General features: G+C 41.5%; 1 protein-coding gene across 2 annotated transcripts in view; it reads right to left on the bottom strand.

The window, feature by feature from the left end:
• Positions 1-25,038, bottom strand: part of LOC122800065 (calcium/calmodulin-dependent protein kinase type II subunit alpha) — a 1,141,826-nt gene that overhangs the window by 776,743 nt on the left and 340,045 nt on the right. For both annotated transcript variants that reach the window (XM_044069562.1, XM_044069563.1), the window contains exon 4: positions 9,057-9,140. In XM_044069562.1, coding sequence (XP_043925497.1) covers positions 9,057-9,140 — 84 coding nt within the window. The remainder of the gene's footprint in view (positions 1-9,056; positions 9,141-25,038) is intronic.

The following is a 25,038-nucleotide window of genomic DNA, read 5'->3' as shown; positions in this document are numbered from 1 at the left end:
ATGCTTCTGGCCATAAGTACATAAGCATATAATAACTGGTAGCTTTTTGATGCTGAAAAATCATAAATGGGCAATACATAACATTCAGGGTAAGCCTGATAGCTGTGGAAATAAATTAACAACAACATGAGGGAAGTTATTTAAAGAGTCTGAATTCTATGAGAATAACAAGTGAGTAGCAGGAAATGTTATGTGATTGTGAGATGAAAATGGATGACTTAGGAAGAGGGTGAAGGAGAATATGTTAGTAGCAGGGCATAATTCCAACATGTAGTCTGCTGTGTTTTAGATGGCTATCAGATTGTTTAAATATAATGCTATTTGAATGGTAGTTGAGCATGGGAGACAATGTGTACATGTTTAACAGTGACCAGAAACACTGATATAAAGTTCTCAATCATTATGTCTAGGTAAGTATTCTGAAGGCCTACTGAGAATATACAATCCCCTCCCTGAATAAATGGAAGAATGGATTGCACTGTGACCATTCAGAATTTTCTCATTTTCATATGAAGGTTTAGGCCATTTAAATCTAGCATGGGCCCGTGGATTTCATTGGTGCTAAAAAAAAAAAAAAGAAAAAAGGAATAAATGCTGTACCCCATCATGTGTTCTGGTTGGACTTCCTGGATGGCTTGTTTTTTTTTTTTTTTTTTTTTTGAACTAGGAAATCTCCTGAGCTGCTGCTTTCTGCTATCAGGGCAGTCCATCTGGTAGAGGTGGTGATAAGTGCTTGAGAAATGTAATGAGGTGAATATTGCAACCTCTGGATATTATGCCCTTCACTAATTTTGCCCTGCACAATGGCCTGCCAGAATACTGATGCAGAGAAAGTCAATACCTGACTACCTCCAGAGTGGAGGAGTCTGGCAAACCTTCAGAACCACTGGGCAGGCTTTCCTGAGATAGGATCCCTAAACTCCCTGATTCTGCAGACCATCTATACCCCTGGGGCAGCATCTATTGAAAGTCTCTCCCATGCAGTGGTGATCCTGTCTGAGAAAATTTTGAATATAGGGAATCATAATTTCTTAAACCAGAGTACTCTGTCACCCTTTTTGTTCATTCATTCAATGAACTCCAACTACTGACCATATTGTTCCCTTCTTGCTCATTCTTCAGCAGCTTTCCCACGGCCTTAGGACCAAACAGTGAGGTCAGCAGCTTTCCCATGGCCTTAGGACCAAACAGTGAGGTCAGCAGCTTTCCCATGGCCTTAGGACCAAACAGTGAGGTCAGCAGCTTTCCCATGGCCTTAGGACCAAACAGTGAGGTCAGCAGCTTTCCCATGGCCTTATGACCAAACAGTGAGGTCAGCAGCTTTTCCATGGCCTTAGGATCAAACAGTGAGTTCAGCAGCTTTCCCATGGCCTTAGGACCAAACAGTGAGGTCAGCAGCTTTCCCATGGCCTTAGGATCAAAAAGTGAGGTTCTGTCACAGGGAACATTGACAAATGATGCTTGGAATTTATCCACAAAGTCAGAGAGACACAACCAGGCACAGCTGCGCATTGTGATGCCACTGCCCCACTGATGTAACTACACTATCCTGTTTGTTCTGGAGCAGCCTTAAGAAGGGGTTTGTGATAGTCAATGATTGACACCTGCAACTCCAGGTGTTTCATAATGTTGGAAGTAGGGGAATGATCTCAGAGTACCCTGAGCTTTTTCACACAAATCTCTCTGGAACTTCATGGTATGCATAACGCAATTTAATACCTGGAGACAAAAAGTTCCAGAAGCATAGGCATATTTCCCCATTTGCTCTATAGTCTGCAATTCTCTATCATGGTGATGGAATGTTGTCTCTTGGTGGTGGCCACCACAATAATACAATTGCTAAGAGGACCCATGTACTATCAAGTCTGTCCTTGGGCACGTGCAGAATTTTGTCCAGTTTTCAGCATACTGGCTCAATAACATCAGGCTACCACAACGCCCTCCCACCAGAAGATCGATCAGTCAGTCTGTGGGATGGACCACATAGAAAATGAAAGAGGGGTGGGTGAGGTCAGATGGGAAAGTACCCCTCTGGCACAACAGTGCAAGGATTTCACCAAACAAGTTTCTTCAGAAGGGGACTGGGGGGACCCTTTCCCTTAATCAAAGTTGGCATCTGGGGTAAATGTTTCCGTAGTGGACTCACAGTGTGTCTCCTTTTACTCATGCACTTCACTGGAGCTTTTGGGGGGATCTTTTGAAGACCCGGAAATGTCTTGTGATCATTGCAGAAGGATGGGCTTGAGATGTTCAGTACTGCTGTCTCTCATGGGCTGATGATGAGGACTCAATGATTCAGAAAGTCTGCTGTCCGAGACAGGAGCTGAAACAAAGGATGCATATATTCCTAGTATGAATGGATGGGCAATGATCTTTTTGTGAAACTCAAACATTGATGCAGATCCTCACAGTACCAAAGACAACCCAAATGGAACTGACTCCATCCTATGCGAGGAGGAGGCAAATGGCCCCAACCTGACAATCCCCTACAGTGACAGACCATTTGGCTTTGGTTGGATCCATTGAGGAGATCAGTAATAACACATAACAATGAGAAAAGAGCTGAATAAGTCTGCATCCTAAACAGCACTGTGAGCAGTACTGAGAGTTTAGCATCTGAGAAAACAGGCTGAATTTGTCAGATAAAAAGTCAGCACCAAAGGATGGGAGACAGTCGATGTCAAGAGGGGATTGTCTTTGGCTACAAAACCCCCTGCACCAAGACATGCACCAGGGACGGAGTAGTTGAAAGTAGTGTGGGTGGGATTGGGATGACATCAATGTCTGTTTGAGCTCTGAAAAATGTCCTCATCACTATGTCCTAATCAATATCAACATCACTTCTTGTAGACCTGGTAGACCCAAGGAAGGAGGATGAAGAAGGCCTGAAGCCAAGGATCCTGGAGAGACCCCTCTCTTAAGACCTGCTGTTACTAGAGCTTTCCCTCTAAGAAGGCCTGTTCAGGAGATAGGTTCAGTGTCAGTGGAAACTGGGACAGAGAGCACAGTAGCAGAGGGTTATGAATGGATCAAAGGTAACAGTTCTTGAGAGGTAGAAGATTTTGAAGTCTTTGCAGTGGGAGATGTCCTTATCTTTATATTTGCCATTCCTTATGTCATCTCCTCTTTCTGATGTATATGCATCCTGAAGGCCCTTGAGGCTTGTTTGTTTTTTTTTACATTCTCACAAGAAGCGTGTAGTCCTTCCAACCCCAAGCTCATAAGACAAAGGCCATGTGTGTTCTGGGGACAGTCTTGTGTCCACATGAGGAACGCTTTTTAAAGAGTAAAGGCAATAGTAAAGCACCAAAGAACACAGTTAGACTATCAGAATGTGACAACAACAACAGTATCAACTAGATAGAGTATTCTATCAAGAATAAACTCATTTGTACTAAAATAGTTTTATGCAGAGTATGAAATCTTAGTGATTGAAAAGCTATAGATCTAGATGTATGAGGGAGGAAGAGAGCAGGCTGAGAAAAAACATGCCCTAAATAACTAGGATAACAAGATCTCTGACTAAACTGGAAGGTTAAACTGAAAGAAAAATATTGAAGAATATGATGATAAATACATAGTGATACTGCAGAATCACATCTGATGTGGGGAGGTGGCAAATGAGAATGGTGGGACACAGATATATTGTGGAAGAGTGGAGGAGTTTGAGCACTGGAGAAAGTTCTGTGTGGAATGATGCATAATGTGCAATTTATGGCTTTTAACATGATTTCATTATAATTGTGTAGTTTGCATGTATGTGTATGTGTAAACATTTCCCGAAGAAAAAATCCAAAATATGGATCTTTATCGTGACTGTTAAAACAGGATTATACAGGTCTCATGGAAGATCACTGATGAACAAGTAAAACAGCAACTGGCGTAATACAGAGTCTTGGGGACAGCCATACTAGTACATGTGGGGATTTATAGCAGGAATGGTGACTGTGAATGTCCTGCTGCTCAGGTAGTTATTGAACTTTCCACTTCATCTAAGAACCAGCAGTCTTTAAACTTTAGTAATATGATGCTATAACTTATACACTCAGGGGTTGGTTTATGTAAATTTTCCTTTCTAAATATTAGTGAAAGAACAGCAGTAGTAGTGCTATATTTGGGTCTAATGCCATGTTGTTTGTCCAAGAAACTCATTTTAATTAAAAACTGTAAGATCTCTTTAGATATGATTTGTTTCAAGCAGCTTAGCTAATGTTTTGAGGTACGTTATTGGTCAGTATTCATCTGCCATTATAAAGGGAAGTTGTTTTAGGGAGTGGGAATATGGTGGCATGTTTTGAATTGAGTTAGGGCAGGTTTCATTGTTAGAAACAGGTTAAATATAAAGCAAGTGGAGCAGACAGTGACTGGTGACTAAATAGGAGGAGTAGTGTATGTGTATGTGTATGTAGATATATATATATATATATATATATATATATATATCAAGTTGTGATTACTATTGTAATTGCTAGGTATATCAAAAAGTTGGTCTTTGACCTTTGTAATAGCCTTAAAGTAAAAGTTTTAGAAGTTGGGACAGTTGTGTAGTTATTCATTAGTTATGGGAGACCAAGCGGCCAAGATGGCAGTTGAAAGGAATCACATATGTTGGATTATATTCCTTGTAATATCTCTGGCATTGCATTATTAGTGATCTAAGTTGAATTAAATATTTTATAGCTAGTTACAGTTTTCACATTGTGCCAAACTGTTTAAGTTGGCCTGTGTGAGAAGGTGAGATGGTCCTGCAATAGCTGGTCTTGGCTTTGTTTGTACTGATCCCAATATATTTTTCTGACATTCTTGAAATGATCAAGTTTATTATTACATTTGGGATCATATTTCTTCCCTTTCCTGGCATAGTTTCTGTTTTATATAAACTGGTCTAAATGAGGTGTTAACTGGCAACTTTTGAAATTTAACCATCCTGGTTTCTTGGGGTACAGCTTGTTTCAAACAGTGACTAATGAGTTGAGGAAGACATTAAAGTGTCATTTCTGTGCAGTTAGCTGCATGTAATGGGGTCTGCACTATAGCACTTAGTTCTTCTATTAGGTCATCTTCTGAGCTTTCAGTGATAACTTTTAGAGGTTATGTAGATAAGGAATGACTAATTGTTTTAGGGATCAGATAGACAGTATCAGAATATGGCCAGTAATAGTGTTGGGAAGCATTCATAATAAAAGTAATTTTTCAGGAGAGTTGGTTATGATTCTATCTGTTGGTGATGCAATGTTAGAAGCCTGATGAAACCTAGTTTGCTTAATGACTACTTGGATCAGCTGAGCATAGTTTTCAGGGGCCTAATTGAACCACATTGATGTCCTCCATAATTATCACTCTGTTACGCCTGGTAACACCTAGCATTTTACCCAGAATAGATTCATAGGTACTTATGGTTTGGGATGATAGGGGATGTATAATGTAGCTATTAAAAGTTTGGCATGTCTGGCTACAGTTAACTCAAGAAGTACTGTTTTGACTAGAGCGGGGTACATGATGTTATCTTTTTTTTTTTGTTTACTAGTGTGAATACTCTTCCTCCAATTCTGTCTAATGAGCAGTAGCCAAATAATAAATTATAGTTTTCGGTAATAAGGAATGAGATCCTTGAATAACATTTGGTTATGTCCAGTACTGGGGGGGGGGGGGGTTGTGTTGTTGGAGCCAAAGCTCAAGTTAGGCCAGTTTATTGTTTACACTACATATGTTCATATTTACAAATGGGTACTCATATGGGGGCCTGGGATGATTTGTATATGTGCTGTTTGCAATATAATAATGTTGCCATCAAAGGCATGTGTTTGTAAAGGGTGAATCTAGGCTTAGAGGGAGGGTGAATGAGGTCCGACTGGATGATGATTATAATGGATTTAGCTATGCAGGTTTAGATGAATTTATGGCAATTTATACACCAAAAGGGTGACGTAGCATGAGATGATGGCAAACGGATGACTGAGGATTGAGCACAGTGAATTAATCCTAAGAACAGGAAAAGGATATTGGTGACATTTTTGATGAATGCAAAAGTGCGATTTTTGTTAGACATGGTGAAAATGATTCAGCAATAACAGTCCCAATTAGATAAGTTATTGTATCACCAAAATACTAACTTTGTGCAGAATATCTTCAGTTAGTTTAATTTCCTTTTAGAGTGTATCAGCTTCTTTGTATGAAGAACACACCCATTGTGAGGTAACCTTCCTGTATTTTCATAATGAGGCTTAATGTTATAAATGCATTGCAAACACACATTAGCTGCTTAGCCATATTTTTGTCACACAATGTTCTATGAGACAAAATAATACCCAAAGGGCATCTCAGTGTGATTTAGCAGATGGCACACATCCTCTTGGTCATCTCACTGGCTAGCCACTGAATGACAAAATGGCAGTTTATGCTGGTCTATTTCAGTACTCATTCACACAATCTCAGTCATTATCTGCGTGAGGAGGTGAGCAGAAGGGTTTCCACACATTGCCTTATATTCCCAACCTCCTACACATCAACACACACAGACCCATTCTGCTGATCAACAACACACATTTCATCCTATGTAGTGCCATGCAGGTAGACCTGGGTTTGGTTCTTGGCAATCGTTTTGAATTACACCAAGTCACAAATACGTCCCCATGTGGATAACTGCCATCTCATCCATGCACTGAGGTTTCTCTTGGAAGGTAAAGCAATGAATTCATTAACTGTGGTCTAGGGCATGCAACATATGGAAGACCAAATTCTCACACTTTAAGAGATGTATTCATCCAGTTATTGGTCACACAGAAACTACTTGTTCAACTAAATAAAGTTATGACCCTTTACAGCATATCAGCAGTAGGATTTATGTGAATATCAGCCGTTCCAGAAGACAGATGTTTCTTTATGAGATTATGGAGAGTGATCTGTTTATTCAAGGTAAGCTGTATTTTAGGTTTTCTGTTAAAGTACAGTAACTGTTTACAGTCTATATATGACAAACAAGCAAATGAAATGTTTGTTTGTCTTTTGGCTTTTTCCCGGTTAGGGGTCGCCACAGCGGAACTCCGGTCCGCTAATGATTGGCAGTAGCTTTTCACGAACGCCGAGGTGCCAGCTCGATGTTCAACCTTCAATGAAGGCATGCCCATTTACGCATGTCTTTCGAACACCCACCCAACCGCGGGGAGGACATGCAAACTCCACACGGAAGGCACTCCCTGCACTCCAGGCAAGAATCAAACAGGAGAACCTCTTGCTGTGAGGCAACAACACTACCGCTGCACCACCGCAGATGTAAACAAGCAAATTAAATATTACTGAAAAAAATGCTCTCATTGCATTTTACCCAAAACACATCCTTGTGCAGGACAAAACCATGCAGTCTGATTTCTCCCTGCATTTTCCAAAAAGGCAGTGTTTGTCAACATTATTTTCACATAAGGCAAGTATTAAATGCTATTTCTGGTGCCATATTGTATAATAATTATTGGCTGTCCGTGCAGTAAATCTCGACACAGTTTTAAAATAATCCTCACAGCCATATCTCTCAACTGTCCAGATTTTTCAAAAATCTCAAGATTTTTGCTTCTTATTCTTGGTCTGTCCCGCATAAAATATGGAGTGTTTCTGGCAAATCACTGAGGCTGAAGTCAATAAATGACTGAGTGTCAGACTTCATATCTCTCACAAATGAATCATAAAGCAGAACCTGTTATTCCTGCAACTTTCTAAGTTTATTAGAGTGATATTTAAAAATCTGACCCTGATTTTGGGCATTTGTCTCCCCATTATTTTTGGCTTTTTTTCCAAATTCCTTGTGCAAAGAGGATGAGAGGTGTGCCCCTAGCCACAAATGCCGCAAGTATAATGCTGCACTGCAGCCTAACCTCCTTCTAGTTCAACACTCCTTTCAAGTTAGCAAAATAGCAAACACTCTTTGTGAGAGAAGCACACATTTCTGGCATCATTCTATCAGTCTTGTTTGTGGTACTGTACTTTGGCATATGAACTTTCAGTGAACTCTGCTCTCATTTCAGTTGGACTTTGTGATCTGGTATACTGTACTTAAATAAATACTCTTATATTTCTTATTTTATTTATTCTTTGCTGACCAGGTGTGTGGGCTGGTCTTTGGACCCTTTTCAGCTATGACCTGACAATACACCATGATGGAGTCCATGCTGTTATGGCAAATCTCCATTTATTTGCATAAGGTGGATTATTTCACTACATATATCGTGGCAATCAATTCATACAAAAGTGTCAGTGGTAAAATCATTAGGCTACTGTGCACATCTTAAGCCTCTGCAGCGCACACTGCTGTAGAATGCTGCATTGCCAGGCTCTTCAGCTAAGACTGGTGATGAGAATGAGTGGCAGTGGGTTCATGAGCAGATGACAGTTAGCAGCTGCTTTGGTCTGTGCCTTAATCCATCTGTAAATAAACAATTTTGCTTAGCCAGTTGCATTGTGGTTAAAGACTGTCCCCTACTTCCTTCCCTGTGCTTGTGATGTACACCTGACCTTCACTCTTGATTTCCTGTTATATCCATTCCATCATCGCATTAGTTGCATTACTTAAAAAAAAGAAAAGAAAGAATGATTGCAGTGAGTACAATGGTATCTATATATATTTTGGGCAGATGGCACTGCTATTTACCTTTTGGTGACACATAAAATCCTGATATATGAATGTTATCAACTGTCCTATGTTTAGTAATGCTGTGAGGGAGTGAATTTTGTGTCTGTGTACCATTGAGGGGTCAGAACATGGATAAATATCTTATATAACCTGATCTGCATACTGTAGCCTTACACAGTCAATGAATGGATATGTGAGTGCATCCACATGCAAATAATCAATTTACCAGTAGAACAGACAAGCTTACCCATAATGACTTATAATGCAGACCTTAATCCTGCATATCCTATGCATTAAGCACATGTACGGATACATTTATAATGGTGTGAACTGCACTGTTATAAATCTGTCACATCTGTCTAGGGTTAAGCTGCAGTAACATATATATTTAATTTGTGTACTTCTTAAAGAAGATTTTCAAAGATAGGAAGCTTACCACAGGCCCACAGATCCACAGCCTTTCCATAGGGATCTTTCCTTAAAACTTCTGGGGAGAGGTATCCTGGGGTTCCAGCAAAACCTGTAAAACAAATTATTTCAGTGAATCCTCAGAAGTCATAGTTAAGCCAATTAATAAAATATGGGACAGCAAATGATTCAGTTTGAGCCATGAAACATTTGAAAAAGAAATCATGTTCACTAGACATGGAAACCAATGCTGAATAAAAATAATAAAATAAGTAATAAATGGCAAATTATTATCATTCTTTCTCTTTTCTCTTTTCAAAAGTTAAGAGATCAGACATTTGTCACAAGGGTACTTCATACACTGTCCATTAATACAGAGTAAATGATGACAAAAAACATGATTGTTATAGAGCACCAGTGCCGAGCTGTCCTTAAAGCAGGTAAATGTGAAGGTGTGTTGGGAAGGGGGGGGGGGGGTTGAAACTTCTAGAACTATCAGTATTGTTATGAAAATAAATAAGCACCTGTCATGTAGGAATCCCTAGAATCCTGAGTAGTTTATCTATCTCACACTCTCTCCCTCTATCTTTCTCTATATATGTATATATGTGCATGTATATCTTCTTAGAATATTTCCTCAAAACTGGCTAAGCTCTTGTTTTTAATCTTTTATGGCAGCATGGTAAACAATACTTAAGAACACAGCTTACAGATGTGCAGTTTAGGCATATATGATGTACAAGTCACTCTGTCATGACAATGATGCCAACATGTAACTACATACACAGAGAAATAGAAAAGCAGATCAGATAAAGAACTCTCGTCACAAGTCCTGCAACAAACTTTGTTAAATTGTAATTACTTAATTTCCTCTGCATTGTTAATCACTGCACTTGGCACATGGTGAAAAATAGAGTCTGGTTTTAAAACAGTAAGCAGTGCTAGTGGTCAAAAGGTTTGAGGTCAACAAAATGATATTTTGTTTATCCTCTGCAGACAGCAATAGTTATCTTTAACAAAGTAATTGATGAGGCCTTACATGCATTCCTTGATTGACAAAAATAAAATGCAGGTAATTTTGCATTTAAACTATTTATTTTGTAATGTCTGGAGTGAGGTAAATGCTTGTGTCTGTAACACTCTAGTAAGTTAGAATGGAGATTGCATTGGGAAGTTAATGGAAAACTAATTGAGAATCAATGTTGTATAAAAGGCTGTAGCCTGGATTAAAGCTTCTTTCTTAAGTGAGACGGTTATGGAAAAGAGCAGGGGCTTTGCCTGAAGACAGTACAGTTATATAAGTTAGTTTGTTCGAATGACTCACTGTTGCAGTAGCATATAGCTATATGGAACATATCCGGCTAGGGACACTATCCTGCTAGGGATGTCAGACGTTCTTTCTTCGCACACTGCATGTCCACTTCAACACATGAGCATGCTAGTATTTGAATGATGTGAGGGCCCCAAAATTCAGAACTTATGTGCCCTAAAGAGAAAGGCTGAATACTAATACTCTAGAACAAATATGTCCAGTAGTAAAAAACAACAGTTCCAAGGATGAAGCAGCATCAAAAACTAATAAAAACCAAACCACCAGTCTGACCGAACAATAAAGGAAACCACCAGCAATAATGAAAAACACAGTTTAATATCACTTTTCTCTCAAAAGACTTCTTCAGAATGAAATAAAATGCACACAGCAGCATCCCCTTATATATCAAATCAAAATAATTACCTAATAAAACAATCAGTTACTTGAAGTGCACTAGCAAAAGGAATACAGTCATTTAAAGGCACACATCTAATAACATAACATAGACAGTTCATTTTAAAATCTTCAGTCTTCTATTCTTCAGAAAACATTTAATATTCACTGAGTCATTAATACCAGGTTTTTTGTCAGCCCCAAACCTGAGCTGCCACATAGTTTTTCTTTGTTCCACTTGGTCCTTATAGGACCCCCCCCCCCTTATATTTCTAACTACATGTTCCAAAACAGCAAACAGAAACTTTTTAAAACCACTACATGTAATGGAATGTTTAAATAGAGCACTGCTGATGTTCTTAGTTCTGATACAATAATAGTGCTCTTTAATTCTTTTACTATAAAAGCTATAATAATAATAATAACTATAAAAGTATCCCTGACAGCAGCAGATGCTGCAAAGGGATGTATAAATGTGGTTTTTGTTCTTCATGTAATTTTATTTTAGAGGGACCCTATACTGATTTACCCTGTTTGAACAGGATACTTTCCATTGAGGGTATATACAACTGCAATACTAGTGGCATAGTCCATCTTGCTGTTTGTTCTGTGTGCAATGAATTTTATGTAGGTATGTCCACACGACCACTTAGTAAAAGAATTAAAGAGCACTATTATTGTATCAGAACTAAGAACATCAGCAGTGCTCTATTTAAACATTCCATTACATGTAGTGGATGTTAAGTTGTCAATCTCGCCTTCATTCTTGCTTGATGGGTTCGGAGCCGATCCCTCGGCTCCGACTCGGCACTTGCTAAGCTCGAGAGTCACTTTTACCAGCTCGAGGCAGCCCCATATCCCATGATGCAAGGCGGTAAGTACCCAGATCTCGTTTGCCGCTTCGCTTATGAGGTCCTCCTTTTACCAGCTCCTGGTAAGTGATTCACTTTATTGATATTAAAGCCCCTTTTTGTTAAAAAACCTTTTATTGTTAGTTATAAGTTAATTATTTAGATTTCCTGACAGAAAATTCCCTGTCTCTTTTAATATTTTTAGTCAAACTTTACCCATCCCATCCCCTCCCTGTTAGGGTGTGTGTGTGTTTGTTTTTAGGAATACCTTTTTGGTATTTTCTTTAATTTAAATTTTTGACTGGTGTGTGTGTGTGTTTTGTGAAGCACCATGTCAAAGGAGAGGGTCTCAGGTTTTAAGAAGTGTGACTCGTGCTGTCAGAAGATGTCTCTGACAGATGGTCACACTTCTTGCCTGTATTGCCTGGGGCCTCTTCACCTGCAGGACTCCTGTGCTATTTGTCATTCCTTCAGCCAGAGAGTCCTGCAGGAAAGACGCAACAAGCTGATACTTAGGGGCCTTCTTAAGCCGGAGGGCTCTCCGGCTAAGTCGGCTCCATCAAAATCAGCTAAATCTTCCAAGGCCCAGGCTTCTGTGTCTAAGCCTGCGGCCTCGGCCCGACTCGTTCGAGTCGAGATCGCTCGGCTGGAGCCGATTCTGGCTTAACAAAGCCTTCGGCACCGATGGCTATCGGTGCCGAATCTGCATCGACCACTTCGGTGTCGGCTCCGATCGGTTCCGACACCCATGTGGCACAGGCATCGGTGTCGGCTCCGATCGGCTCCGACACCATTACTTTGGTGGCTGTATCGGCTCCGGCTGGAGCCGATACATCGAGGCTTCCTGTCGGCTCCGATAAGTCGGCTCCGACAGGATCTATAGTATCGGTTCCGATGGCTCATTCCAGGAAGAGGTCGAGGTCTCCTTCCTTGGAGCCGATACTTTCGGCTCCGGCTTCACCTCTTCTTTCGGAACGGAGCCATCGGAGCCGATCTTCAAGGTCATCCAGACTGTCAGATCATGACCTAGAGAGAGTGGTCAGTAGTTTACTTAAGTCACAGGTACTGGCCCAAATGTTACATAGTCCGTCTCAACAGATGACTTTTGGTCCACACCCCGTTACAGTTCCTCCTTCAACTCTACCCCAGAGCTTGGAGTTGGAGTCTTCGGGAATGGTTACTGCTACGGCTGGAGGACGGATACCCCCTTCTGTTCCTTCAGCCTCTACTCTTATCTCCTCTTCGAGACCTTCCTTAGAGGGATTCGGTGGTCGGGCTTCCATGGTCTCCTCCGAGGGGGTGAGTGGCATCGGACCCTTGTCCGAACCCGCTCTTCCCCTTGGAGCCTCGGCCTTGGTGAGCTCGGCTCCGACATCTGCCTCGTAGACTTCCCTTTCGGTGGTCCCTGGAGTTCCTAGCTCTTCGGAACGGGTTCTCTCGGACCTGCCTGGGAGGGGAGCATTCGAGGTGATGAAGAGTGTGCTGTCCACTGGTATCAGTCAGCAGTCTGTTCCCGTAGCTCCTCCCTCTATAGTACCTGTTGACATCTCTGCCACTTCTCTTGCTACAGGACCCAGAGATCCTCCGCCTCAGGTTTCCCCATTGGGAATTTCCCCCTCTTCCAAGGATTCTCCTGACGTTTCGGGAGATCCTCCTAGGAAGAGGACTTGTAAGAGGAAACATGTAGACTCCCCTGAGTCTGTCACTTCGGATACTGACTTTGATGAGTCAGAGGGATCCCCTAGATCCCCCTCTGAGGATGTCTCCTTCTCAGACATCCTAGAACTCCTTAAACAGAGAGGAAACTGGCCCACCAACAATCCCTCTGAGGATGAGTCAGTGTACCTAGAGGCGTTTGGATCTCGGCCCTCCACCTCCTGGGTGTCTCCGCCTTTCGACCCCCTTATGCAGGTTATTGCACGAAAGGCGTGGGCAGCTCCTGACTCTGTAGAGCCAGTCCCTAGGAGGCCTTCAAAATTTATCACTGCCCCGTGTGACAAGCAATTCCTCACTAAGGGTGTCCCCGCTGATGCCATGGTGGTGGCTGTGGCCACCAAAAAGGAACTTGCAGATCCTTCCGTGCCCATCCATCCTCCTAATAAGGACTCTAGGACCATGGATAGGTACGGTAAGCAGATGTTTTCCTCAGCGACCTTTGCAATGCATTCGCTGAATTACCTATGTCACTTCACCAGACTCCAGAGGCATATCCTTAAGGAGCTGGGTGAAGTGGTTCAGGATCCTACAGCTGCAGGGGCTCAAGAAAAAATTGCTTCGCAGCTAGGAACCCTCAATTCCATTGCAAACTCCTCCATGCGGCTAATATCTTATGCTGCGGATGGAGCGAGTAGAGCCGCAGGTACAGGTGTGGCTCTTAGACGCCAAGCCTGGATGCGGCTATGTGATTTTGCGGATCCCTTTAAGGTGTCCTTCACAAATTCTCCCTTTGATGGGTCAGCTTTGTTTGGCCCTCAGGTGAAGGAAACCTTGACCAGGTGCGAACAGGACGGCAAGACTCTTTCTGCTGTTGGAGTCCGTTTTTCCACCCCTTCTAGACCTTATCCCAAAGGACAGAAAGGTGGGAAAATGTGGTTCCGTAAATCCCAAGGGGTCACGCCGGATTCACGTGGTCAGTTTACCCCTAGAGGCAGAGGGGGTAACAACAACAGACGCCGCTCTAGAGGCAGAGGGGGTCCGAAAAACCAGGGAAACAGAGAGCCTCTCTCTGATAAGCCCTTTCAGCATCCCTGAGATGTTGCCCGGCTGTCCCTCCTTGGAGGCAGTCGGGGGAAGATTATCACTGTACCCAGAAGCCTGGCATTCCCTCACTCAAGACAGATGGGTACAGTCGATCATATCCAAGGGTTACATAATTCCTTTCGAGGAAAGTCCCTTCCCCTCAAATTCCCTTCCAGATGTACCACCCGGTCTAAGGGAAATTGCAGAGTTAGAAGTCTCAAAACTACTGCAAAAAAGAGCCATTCAGCCAGTTACAATAGACCATTCAGAGCCCGGAATCTACTCAAGGTTCTTTTTGGTCCCCAAAAAGACGGGAGACTGGTGACCAATATTGGATCTCAGCAGACTCAACAAGTCTGTCAGGAAGATAAGATTCCGAATGGTCACTCTTCAGTCAATTCTGCCCTTCTTACAGAAGGACAACTGGATGTGCTCAATAGATCTTCAGGATGCGTACTATCACATCAAAATTCACAGACGCTCCAGGAGATTTCTCCGCTTTCGGCTGGGGTCCAGTCATTTCCAGTTCAGAGCCCTGCCCTTTGGTCTCACTACAGCCCCCAGAGTGTTCACCAAATGCATGGCAGTGGTCACGGCTCACCTGAGACGTCAAGGATTCCAGGTGTTTCCGTATCTCGACGACTGGCTCCTGTCAGCCACCACCAGGCATCAGCTTATACAAGCCAGGGATTACACAATAAACCTTTGTTCTCATTTGGGCATCACAATCAACTTCGAAAAGTCATCCTTATCGCCCTGCCAGTCTATTACCTTCATAGGCGCAAACTTAAACACTGTTCGGATGTCAGCTACTCTTACAGATCAAAGAGTTTCAGACATTCAGAGTCATGTCAAGATCATTCTGGCCAACAAGAAAGTACAGGCCAGAATGGTTCTAAAGGTATTAGGTCTCATGGCTGCGGCCATTACTCTTCTTCCCCTGGCTCGATTCTACATGCCTTCTTCAGTGGATGCTGTTCACACAATGGTCATACCAGCAACTTCCAATGCGTCACCAGATTCTGGTGACACAGACATGCAAAGAGCATCTTGCTTGGTGGATCACATCTCCTCAGGTTCACCAAGGCAGGTACTTTGTACCCCCATCCCCGATAGCCACTGTCACCACGGATGCCTCCCTGATCGGGTGGGGGGGGTCATTATCAGGGCAGGATGGTTCATGGGACGTGGCAGCCGTTCGAGTACCATCTGCACATAAATGTCCTGGAGATGAGAGCAGTGCTTTTAACGTTGCAAGCCCTCAACGACTTTCTTCCCGTAGGGACAATTGCAGTCCACACAGACAACATGTCTGTAGTTTGGTATATCAACAAACAGGGCGGAACCAAGTCCTACCCCTTGTGTCGAGAAGCGCTCAGACTATGGCAATGGGCGATCTCCTCTCATCGGTTTCTGGTAGCAATGCATATCCCTGGGAAAACCAACATTGTAGCGGACAGATTGAGCAGAGCTATTCTCATGCCTCACGAGTGGTCTCTCAAGCAATCTATAGCGGAAGAGATTTTTCTGGAATGGGGTCGTCCATGTTGCGATCTTTTTGCTACTCCCCAAAACAGCAAATGTCCAGACTTCTTCAGCCTCTTCCCTCTATCAGGCCATCCCCCCAGAGACGCTCTGACCCAGGATTGGCCCCAGGGACTTCTTTATGCCTTCCCTCCATTTCCTCTGATCCCTCAGGTTATCCAGAAAGCTACCGTTTTGAGAGCCAAATTGATTCTCATTGCCCCTTACTGGCCTCGACAAGTTTGGTTCCCGTTCCTCCATCATCACCTTTTGGTGCAGCCGTGGCATCTGGACCCAGTGCCAGATCTTCTGATACACCAATCGGGTCAGCTGCACCGGTCAATCCCTTCTCTCAACCTCACAGCATGGTTGCTCCACTTCCTTCCTTAGCCAGGCTTCCTTTGATCTCTAACCCAGTTAGAGACATCATAGTAGCTTCACTAAAATCCTCTACCAGGAGGATTTATACAAGCAAATGGAAACGTTTCTCTTATTGGGCCAAGGCCCAAAATATTGATCCTTTTACTGCCCTGTTCAGGCAGTCCTGGACTTCTTAGCAGAGATTTTTCATGCAGGCTCCTCTTCTTCCACAGTCAGAGTTCAATTGGCTGCTATTTCTAATTTTCATGTCGGGATAGCAGATCATAATATTATGTCCCATAGGCTCTGCAGGGCCTTCTTGAAAGGAATTTTCCTACTAAAACCTCCAATCAGGAATCCTCCTCCTCAGTGGGATCTAAATTTAGTGCTGACATCCTTGATTCTTCCCCTTCGAGCCAGCTGCTTCTTGTTCCCTGAAATATCTTTCTTGGAAAACTTTATTCCTAGTGGCTATTACATCGGCCAGGAGGGTGTCTGAACTTCATGCTCTTTCGGTTCGACCCCCCTATTTGGTTTTTCACAAAGACAGAGTATCTTTGAGAACTAACCCAACCTTTTTGCCTAAGGTCGCCTCAAAGAACAATTTGAATTAATCCATTGATCTCCCTGTATTTTAACCTAACTATTCAGATAGAGCTGAACAAAAGCTACATTATCTTGATGTCCACCGTCAACTTAGATATTATTTGGACAGAACAAAAAAATTTAGAAAATCTGATCAACTTTTTGTTTCCTATGCGGATAATAAAAAAGGCCTTCCTGTTTCTAAAGTGACCTTGTCTAGATGGCTTTCTTGGTCATCTCTGAAATTTATCTGCTCAGGGGAAAACAGCTGTGCTCAAAACCTAAAGCACATTCAACTAGGAGCTTAGCTACTTCTACAGCTTTTCAAGCTAGACTTCCTTTAGACACTATTTGTGCAGCGGCCACTTGGGCCACTCCTCACACTTTGTTTCCCATTACAAATTGGACATGGCCTCCAGGGACAGAGCCAGTTTTGGCTCTACAGTCCTCAAGAGTTTGTTCCATTGAGCCACCCAGGATAGAGGTGCTAGGGACGCGGTCCCATCAAGCAAGAATGAAGGCGAGATTGACAACTTAACATTAAGAAGTTATGTACCTACCATAACCGTTCCATGTTAGTTGTCTTCTCTCGCCTTCTTTCTTGCGACCCTCCCTCCTTCCCCCTGGCCTGGACAGACCTTGTTATAAGAAACTGTTATGCTGAAGACCATTCAGACCTGGTCCTTCTTCCATCTGTAAGTTTTTCTTTCTTCCTTTGGGAAGTATTTTATGCTTGGTGCTATTGCCCTTTGTCATCAAACGAGATCTGGGTACTTACCGCCTTGCATCATGGGATATGGGGCTGCCTTGAGCTGGTAAAAGTGACTCTCGAGCTTAGCAAGTGCCGAGTTGGAGCCGAGGGATCGGCTCCGAACCCATCAAGCAAGAAAGAAGGCGAGAGAAGACAACTAACATGGAACGTTATGGTAGGTACATAACTTCTTATTTTAAAAAGTTTCTGTTTGCTGTTTTGGAACATGTAGTTAGAAATATAAGGGGGAAGGATCCTATAAGGACCAAATGGAACAAAGAGAAACTATGTACCAGCTCAGGTTAGGGGCTGACAAAAAAACCTGGTATCAATGACTCAGTAAATATTAAATGTTTTCTGAAAAATAGAAGACTGAAGATTTTAAAATGAACTGTCTATGTTATGTTATTAGATGTGTGCCTTTAAATGACTGTATTCGTTTTGCTAGTGCACTTTAAGTAATTGATCGTTTTATTAGGTAATTATTTTGATTTGATATATAAGGGGATGCTGCTGTATGCATTTTATTTCATTCTGAAGAAGTCTTTTGAGACGAAAGCGATATTAAACTGTGTTTTTCGCTATTGCTGGTGGTTTCCTTCATTGTCCGTTCAGACTGGTGGTTTGGTTTTTATAAATATGTCCAGTAGCAAAATGACAAGTCACAGAAAGGAAGAAAAGTGATAAGACCCCACCCCGGCCAGGGGGAGGCAGGAAATTAAAAAGGGGTAAGAAAGGATGGTGCTAGTACTGCAGCAGTCATCTATTCAAATATCTATTGACAGGACAAGTTAACCCTCACAGCTGTACTATGGTCATCATTATGTCACTGTTGCAGTAGGTTATACCTATATGGGACAGATACCAAAGCTTAGGATGTAATGGTGGAGGCAACAGGGCCATATTCCAAAGGAGTCTCGAGAAGAGATCTAGCAAATCTTGTTCTGGCTCTGGAGAAGGAATTAGTTTTATAATCCTTAGTGAAAGTGTGCACTGATGTCCAAGTTACTGCCTCTAGAATAACTCTGCAGTCCATCCCTTTTAAAAAGACCCAAGAGCTTGCCACAGCTCTGGTGGAGTGATCCGTGACATTCTGAGGGGTGTTTTTCCATTACGAGACTAACAGAACTGAATATCCAGAGACAACCACCTACAACTTCTTTCTTGACCTCAAAGAAAATAAAGAGTTAACCTGACATTATGAAATCTTTAATTTGCCCAGGTAGTACTTCAGTTGCCTGTGTATATCCAATATATGGAGAACTCTCCTCTCTACTTTTGGGTACAGAGAAGAGCATAGGGACGTTAAGAGACTTATTCAAATTAAACTGAGAAGCAACTCTGGGCATGAAAGTTGGGTTAGTTCTAAGATTCACCTTATCCTTATGGAAAATCAAAAAGTGAAGAGAAGGTATGGGGGCCTCCAACTCCAATACTTATTTAGCTGAAGTCAGAGCAATAAGTAACACTGTCTTCTGAGTAAGACATTTCAGGGAGGAACTGGCTGCAGGTTCCAAGGCAGACAGAGGTAGATTCTCACACAAAGCTGAGATCCCAGTATGGAGCAACTGTTTTTTTAAGTGGTGTAATAGGTAAAATCCCTTTCAAAACCTGCCTGTTTTGGAATAGAGGAAAGTGTGTGGGGAGCCTAATGGTAGAAAATCAGAAATAGCCAAAAGATGCAATTCCAAAGAGGTGTAAGAAAGGCCTGATATGAACAATTCAAACAGGTACTAGAAACCCAATGAAGCCCTTGCATAGGATGGATCCTGGTCTCTAATATGACATCAAGTAGAAAATCTTTTCCTGTTTACTAAATATGATTTCTTCGTATCAGGTTTTCTAACCACCCCTGACACCTGTTGCATGTCCTTTGAGAGGAAGTGCCTAAATGGGATCAAAAGCCTGTCATCCATGCAATCAGGTGGCAGTTGAAAATGTTGGGCTAGATGAGAGTTCTCTTGCCCTGTGTAAGTAAGTCCATTTTATGATCATGTTTTTGGCAATTGATCCTGGCTTGGTGAACGAGAAGGGAGAAATACTGTTATTCTTAGGCTGTAAATCAAGGCAGACAGAATTACTTGCGGAGTTCCCCACAGGTGAACAATCTCCTGAAAGACCTCTGAGTGTAATATCTGCTCAAGATGGCCTTCACTGCATCTGTTCAGTGAGTCCACAGTTGTGTTCTGCTCTAATGGAATGTAAGCTGTATGTAGGCAGAGGCTGGGTAGAGTTGCCAACTCCCCAGCAAACGTGGCTGGTCTGCACAGGGGTAGGGCCTTGTTGCTCAGTGTTTGTTTACATACCACATAACTGGGGTGTAGTCTGTTATGACTAATAGTGGTTCCAGTGTCCAAAGAGGTTTATGCATTTGTGCCTGAACTGATGATCTCATATGTCCTAGACTTTGATGCCTTATTAAACTGCCCCATTACAAAATATAATATATCTATTTCTGACTGACTGAATTGGAATGGGGAAAGAAAGAGAGAGACCTGGATTATTTTGGATTTGATTGGCCCACCAGAGGAGTTCCTTCCTAGTGCTGGGATTGGGAAGAATAGGGGAAGTTGGTAGCAGGTCAAGATAGATTTGAGAAACCACTGTATTTTTCTCATGTAGAGTCTGACCATAGGAATCATCATGAGGATGGAGAAAGCCATGTAAATGAGAATTCTGAGAAATTCCCTTACTGTGGAAAAGCTTTGGAGGGGGCTAGGTTTTGGAACTGCTGACAATGGAAATAATGTTTCTCTGATGGGAGGTAAGCTACCATGAGAGAGGTGTCTCAAAGACATCCTAGAAATACTAACATATGGCAAGGGACCAGGGGTGACTTTTCCAGATTTAACCCGAAACCTAGACTGAAGAAAGAATTCAGGGAGAAGTGAAGGAATGCTTGATTGCCTTGGGCTGTTGTAGCTTGAATGGGACAACTATCCAGGGAGGGGTATATGTGAATTCCCTGGAGTCTGCAGAATGCAATGACTAGAGTCAGACATTTTGTGAATACTCTTGGAGTGACAGGCAGATCAGATAGCAAAGATGTAAATTGAAAGTGCAAGCCCAAAATAAAGTAACACCTGTGGCATCCATGAGGTACAGCGTGATTATGTAAGCCTTGGGTGGAAGAAGAGGGAAGACAGACTACAAAGTTAAGAGGAAAGACAGACTACAAAGTTATCATTTTGAAATGTGAAACTATGAAAAAGACATTTGGAACTAATAGATCCAAAACTGGTCTCTAGGTGCCTTCTTTATTGGATAACAGAACAAGACTCACTATTAAAATGGCAAGATTGCAATGCCAAGTCATGACACACCAAAAAAATGAAAATGCAGAAGACTGAATACTGAACATTGCTCTGCTGATTTAAACTTTTTTAAAACTCCCTGCAACACCAGTGTGTGTGTGTGTGTGTGGGGGGGGGGGGGGTCAAGTCCACCTGAACTTATCAATATCAACTATGAGATCAGTGTAAGTCTGAATTTTTTGCCATTTAGTCTCCACATTATATCACTCTGCATTCTGAAGCCCAACCTTTGAAATGGTTACCCTATAGAAAATATTTGAATATATGACTTTTGCCTGTTGGGAAGGAGAAAGAGGCTCAATTACATATTGTGAAAGCTTGACTGATATGATTTTTTGGAAACTAGTGGGTTTCTTTCTTTAGGGGTAGAGGAATCCCTAACTGCAGAGGGTGAGTTGCCCATTGCAGTTTGCAGCCATGCTGAATTATTTCCAGTTTCTGGTAGTATCGATACCCAGTGATGTAAAGAATGTAGAAGACTGCTTGTCACTCTGGCAGGATGTCAGGGTTGTTGAGAGGAGGATGGGGAATAACGTCCAACTGTAGTCATGCATTTTTCTTATGAAGGGAAGATCCTTGGAATCCATTATGTTTCTTTTTTTTAAATCTCCCACTATTCTTTCTTTATTGTAGTGTAATGGATTTTTGTTGAACAGACTTGACTTGAAAGGCTTCTAAAAAAAAGCCCCAGGACTGGAAGAATAATTTGTCTTATGTCTCAGGACAGGGGATAGAAAAAGTGTATTGCCCCCAGCATTTCCTTTTCTTCTTCTTCTAACTTTTGATATACCTCAGCTGAAGAATTCCCCAATCATCACATATTTTCCAGAAGGACAACTAAAGTTTGGGTCTTGACATCTTCAGGAAAATTCTAGAGTATGAACCAAGTATTCCTGCACATCATTGTCCCCATAGCTGTGGCTCTTGACACAGCATTCATTGCCCTGTATATACATTTTATTGAGTATCTGGTAATCTGGATGGCTGAAGTGACCATGTTTGACAAACTGGTTTTAATATCATAAGCTGAAAGATTAACTATTGATTGTTGCATGCCTGCCAAAATGGAAAGTAAGTATCTTGTCAAATGTGTCTGGTAGTTGACTGCTTTTTGAAAGCCAAATTAGAATAGGCATATACCTTCCTTCCATACATGTCAAAACCCAGATGTCTTTTTCAATAGAGTCAAACTTAGGTAAAACAATGGGTTTGAACTACTGTCCCCATCCAAAGAGATGTTCACACCCAGATGAACAATAGGACTTCTAGAAAGAAACAGTGTCTGGCATCTTATTAAGTTTGTTTGGTTTTCTAGGTGCAGGGGAATGAAAATTCAAAGAAAAAGATGTAGCATTAAAAGTGGGCTCCAAGCTCTACAAGTCATAGTATCTTTTTTGAGCCTCTGTAACTTCTTTCCCCCAAGCTGAAGAACGTTTTCACTTTCGAGATGGTGACAGAGAAAGACATTCTTCCATCTAAAGAATTTGAGGACAAAGCATCCGCAGAGCCATATCCATACAAGATGGGAGAGAAAGAGCTCTGAAGCACAGTCAGCCTCTTGATCTTCGAAGTCAGAGACTACTTCCTTAGAATAAGATGACAGTCTTATCATTTTAGCCTGAGTAGACACTGGAGTGGAAGACTGAAAAGACTGTGATACCTTAAAAACCCTATGCAAAGCTGCACCAGTCTTGCTGGGAGATTTTTTACAAGGATGTGTGTGCATGTGTGGGGGGGGGGGTAAATGTTTAGTCTTTTTTGGACTTCTTCTATGGGCTCTCTAGTCTGATGTTTTGTTTATGAGGAATCAGACTTCCAGACCTCCATTAATGCACAGTATCTTATACCTCTCTTACCAGGTGTCAATAAACTCATTCCTTATCCTCAATAAAAATAAAACAATGTTCTCCCTTCTTGGTTAAGGATACCCAATGTCCAATATGGCAGGACATGTGCTGTTCTGGGTCTTAGCAGCTTCACATGGAACCTCACCAGAGGAACCAGTTAAATTGAACTAATGGTCTAAAGAATACAAAACTACATCAGCAGAACTGTCTCACTAAGACCATTGCAAAAAGATAGATAAAGGAGCCTTTTCAAAAGCCTCTTTTGAAAATGTTCTCATCTCTTTAACTAAGGGAAGAGATTCATGAAAGAAGAGTAAGAAGCCAAGGTCAGAATTGTGGCTACCTCTAATGGTTTTAGGCACACAGGATAAACATATCTCATAGGTTAACCTTATTTCTTGACTCTTCCCTAAACAGAAAACTCAGTTTATGAGGGTGGTCTTATATGTTATCTACCTTCTACACATATACTTCCTGTTCCTGATAGGCATATGCTAAAAGTCAGTATAACTATTCACAGAAAAAAGAAAACAAGGTCCTCAGTGGAGTAGTTATCTGTCCCCAAAAATCTTTAGTTGAAAGCTGATTGCTAATATTGAAGTCACTAAGAAGACAAGATGTCTGAATAAGCATACCGGTATTAAAAAAAATCTGAATTTTGGTGGCAATATGTCCCTGTTATACTAACACGTTTGTGTACTGGAGTAGATGTACAGTCATGAGGAAGGTGTCCAAAGCATTAGTAGACTGGCCAGAAATTTGATATTCTTTGCATAATACCTCCCATATAACTATATACTAATGCAATAGTGACCTAATGATGATCATTTGTTGTTCCTGAAGTTGGATGACCCAGGACCTAGTGAGGATGTTGCCTGAGAGAAGTCAAGGCAAAGCACTTTGTGGAGCTGAAAGAAAAGCCTGTCCAAGGCCTGCAGCCATAATTTTTTATTTAACAGTGTGCTTCTAGAAGGACAGTGTAGGAATGAGCCTGTTTGGGGAGATACCTCCATGGACTGTGAATCCTGCGTCTGATGTGCTGTAACTACTGTAACTATTTGAGGAATCAAGAAAAGTCAAGTCTGCTATCATTTTGTTTATTTCTTCAAATAAACTTGTTTTGTTACATATTTATACAATTATTGTTTTTAACTCAATCCCACTAGTGCAGCTCTTTTGAGTGTGTACCTTTAACTCCCAGTGGGTGTGGCTTTAGCCTTTAAAAAATTAAGTTATCACCTTACAGTTCCAACAAATACTCATTGACCGAGGTAAAATATCAATACAGTTTGTTTGCCATCATATATGCTTCAAGATAACATATTCTGATACCTTGTATATAGCATGGTTTTGGAAATATTAATGCAAATATTAACAAGCAATATTTGATGCCTAGAGGCACAGTAGGAGGCAACTGCAGAAACACATGGAGCAACACTCAGCTGTAATGAGTTAAGACTTAATTTGCCTATTTATGCTTTTTTATTTACATTTTATTTACATTATCCATTGTAGTAGCACATTTTTATTACTTACAAATAAGTCAAATAATGTTGCAGGAGACTTGCTGTAGTCCCAGTACATTGCTAAACTTTGGAATAGTATCCCAGTGAAATAAAGACTCTCTTGACAAACTCAGTAGTTTTAAACTACTGCTTAAACAACATCTTAGCCAATCCTGGTCCTGTACATGCTCATCACAGGGTTAAAACTTTTTCACTGTACAATGCTATCCAACACTCTCTTTAAACATAGTATTCTCAACCTCTTACTGAAATGACAAAAATTGTTATACAGAACCACTGCCTGTACAATCCACTAAGTTGCACGTGCTCTTTCTCTTTAGTAACTTCCACCTCTGTAAAATCTTAGAATGTATAAATGTAACTACTGTTTGCGTATAAATGTAAACAGAAACTTAACTTCTCTGTGTTTGACTGGAAGTTAGTATAACACAATGTAAGCAAATGGAGCTTTTCTCCCAGGGCATCTACTGAAAATGGATATTACTAGTTGTACTTTCCTGTTAAACAAAGACTAATAAATAAGTAAATACATAGTTTTTGCTTCGCATTAACTGTGTTAGTATCACTAGGCTTGTAGACTATTTTAAGGCGAGACCTGAGGTGGTATAGGTACGACTATGGTAAATTAGGCCCGGGCACAGAAATTCCCCTAATATAAAGTGAGTCTTATCTGGAATATGGAGGAAAATGAGCTCAAGATGGCAGAGGCCAAGACTAAGTTGTACTGGAGGTTGTAGTCAATGTGCTTTCCAGGAACAGCTTAGGGGATGAAACATTAAAATGATGGTAGAAGAAAGTGATGTATTTT

The sequence above is a fragment of the Protopterus annectens genome, chromosome 4.part0, assembly GCF_019279795.1.
Source record: "Protopterus annectens isolate FY-2018-M chromosome 4.part0, PAN1.0, whole genome shotgun sequence".
Taxonomy (NCBI): Eukaryota; Metazoa; Chordata; order Ceratodontiformes; family Protopteridae; genus Protopterus; species Protopterus annectens.
The sequence above is the reverse complement of the archived record's forward strand: the minus strand, read 5'-3'. Positions and strand labels throughout refer to the sequence as shown.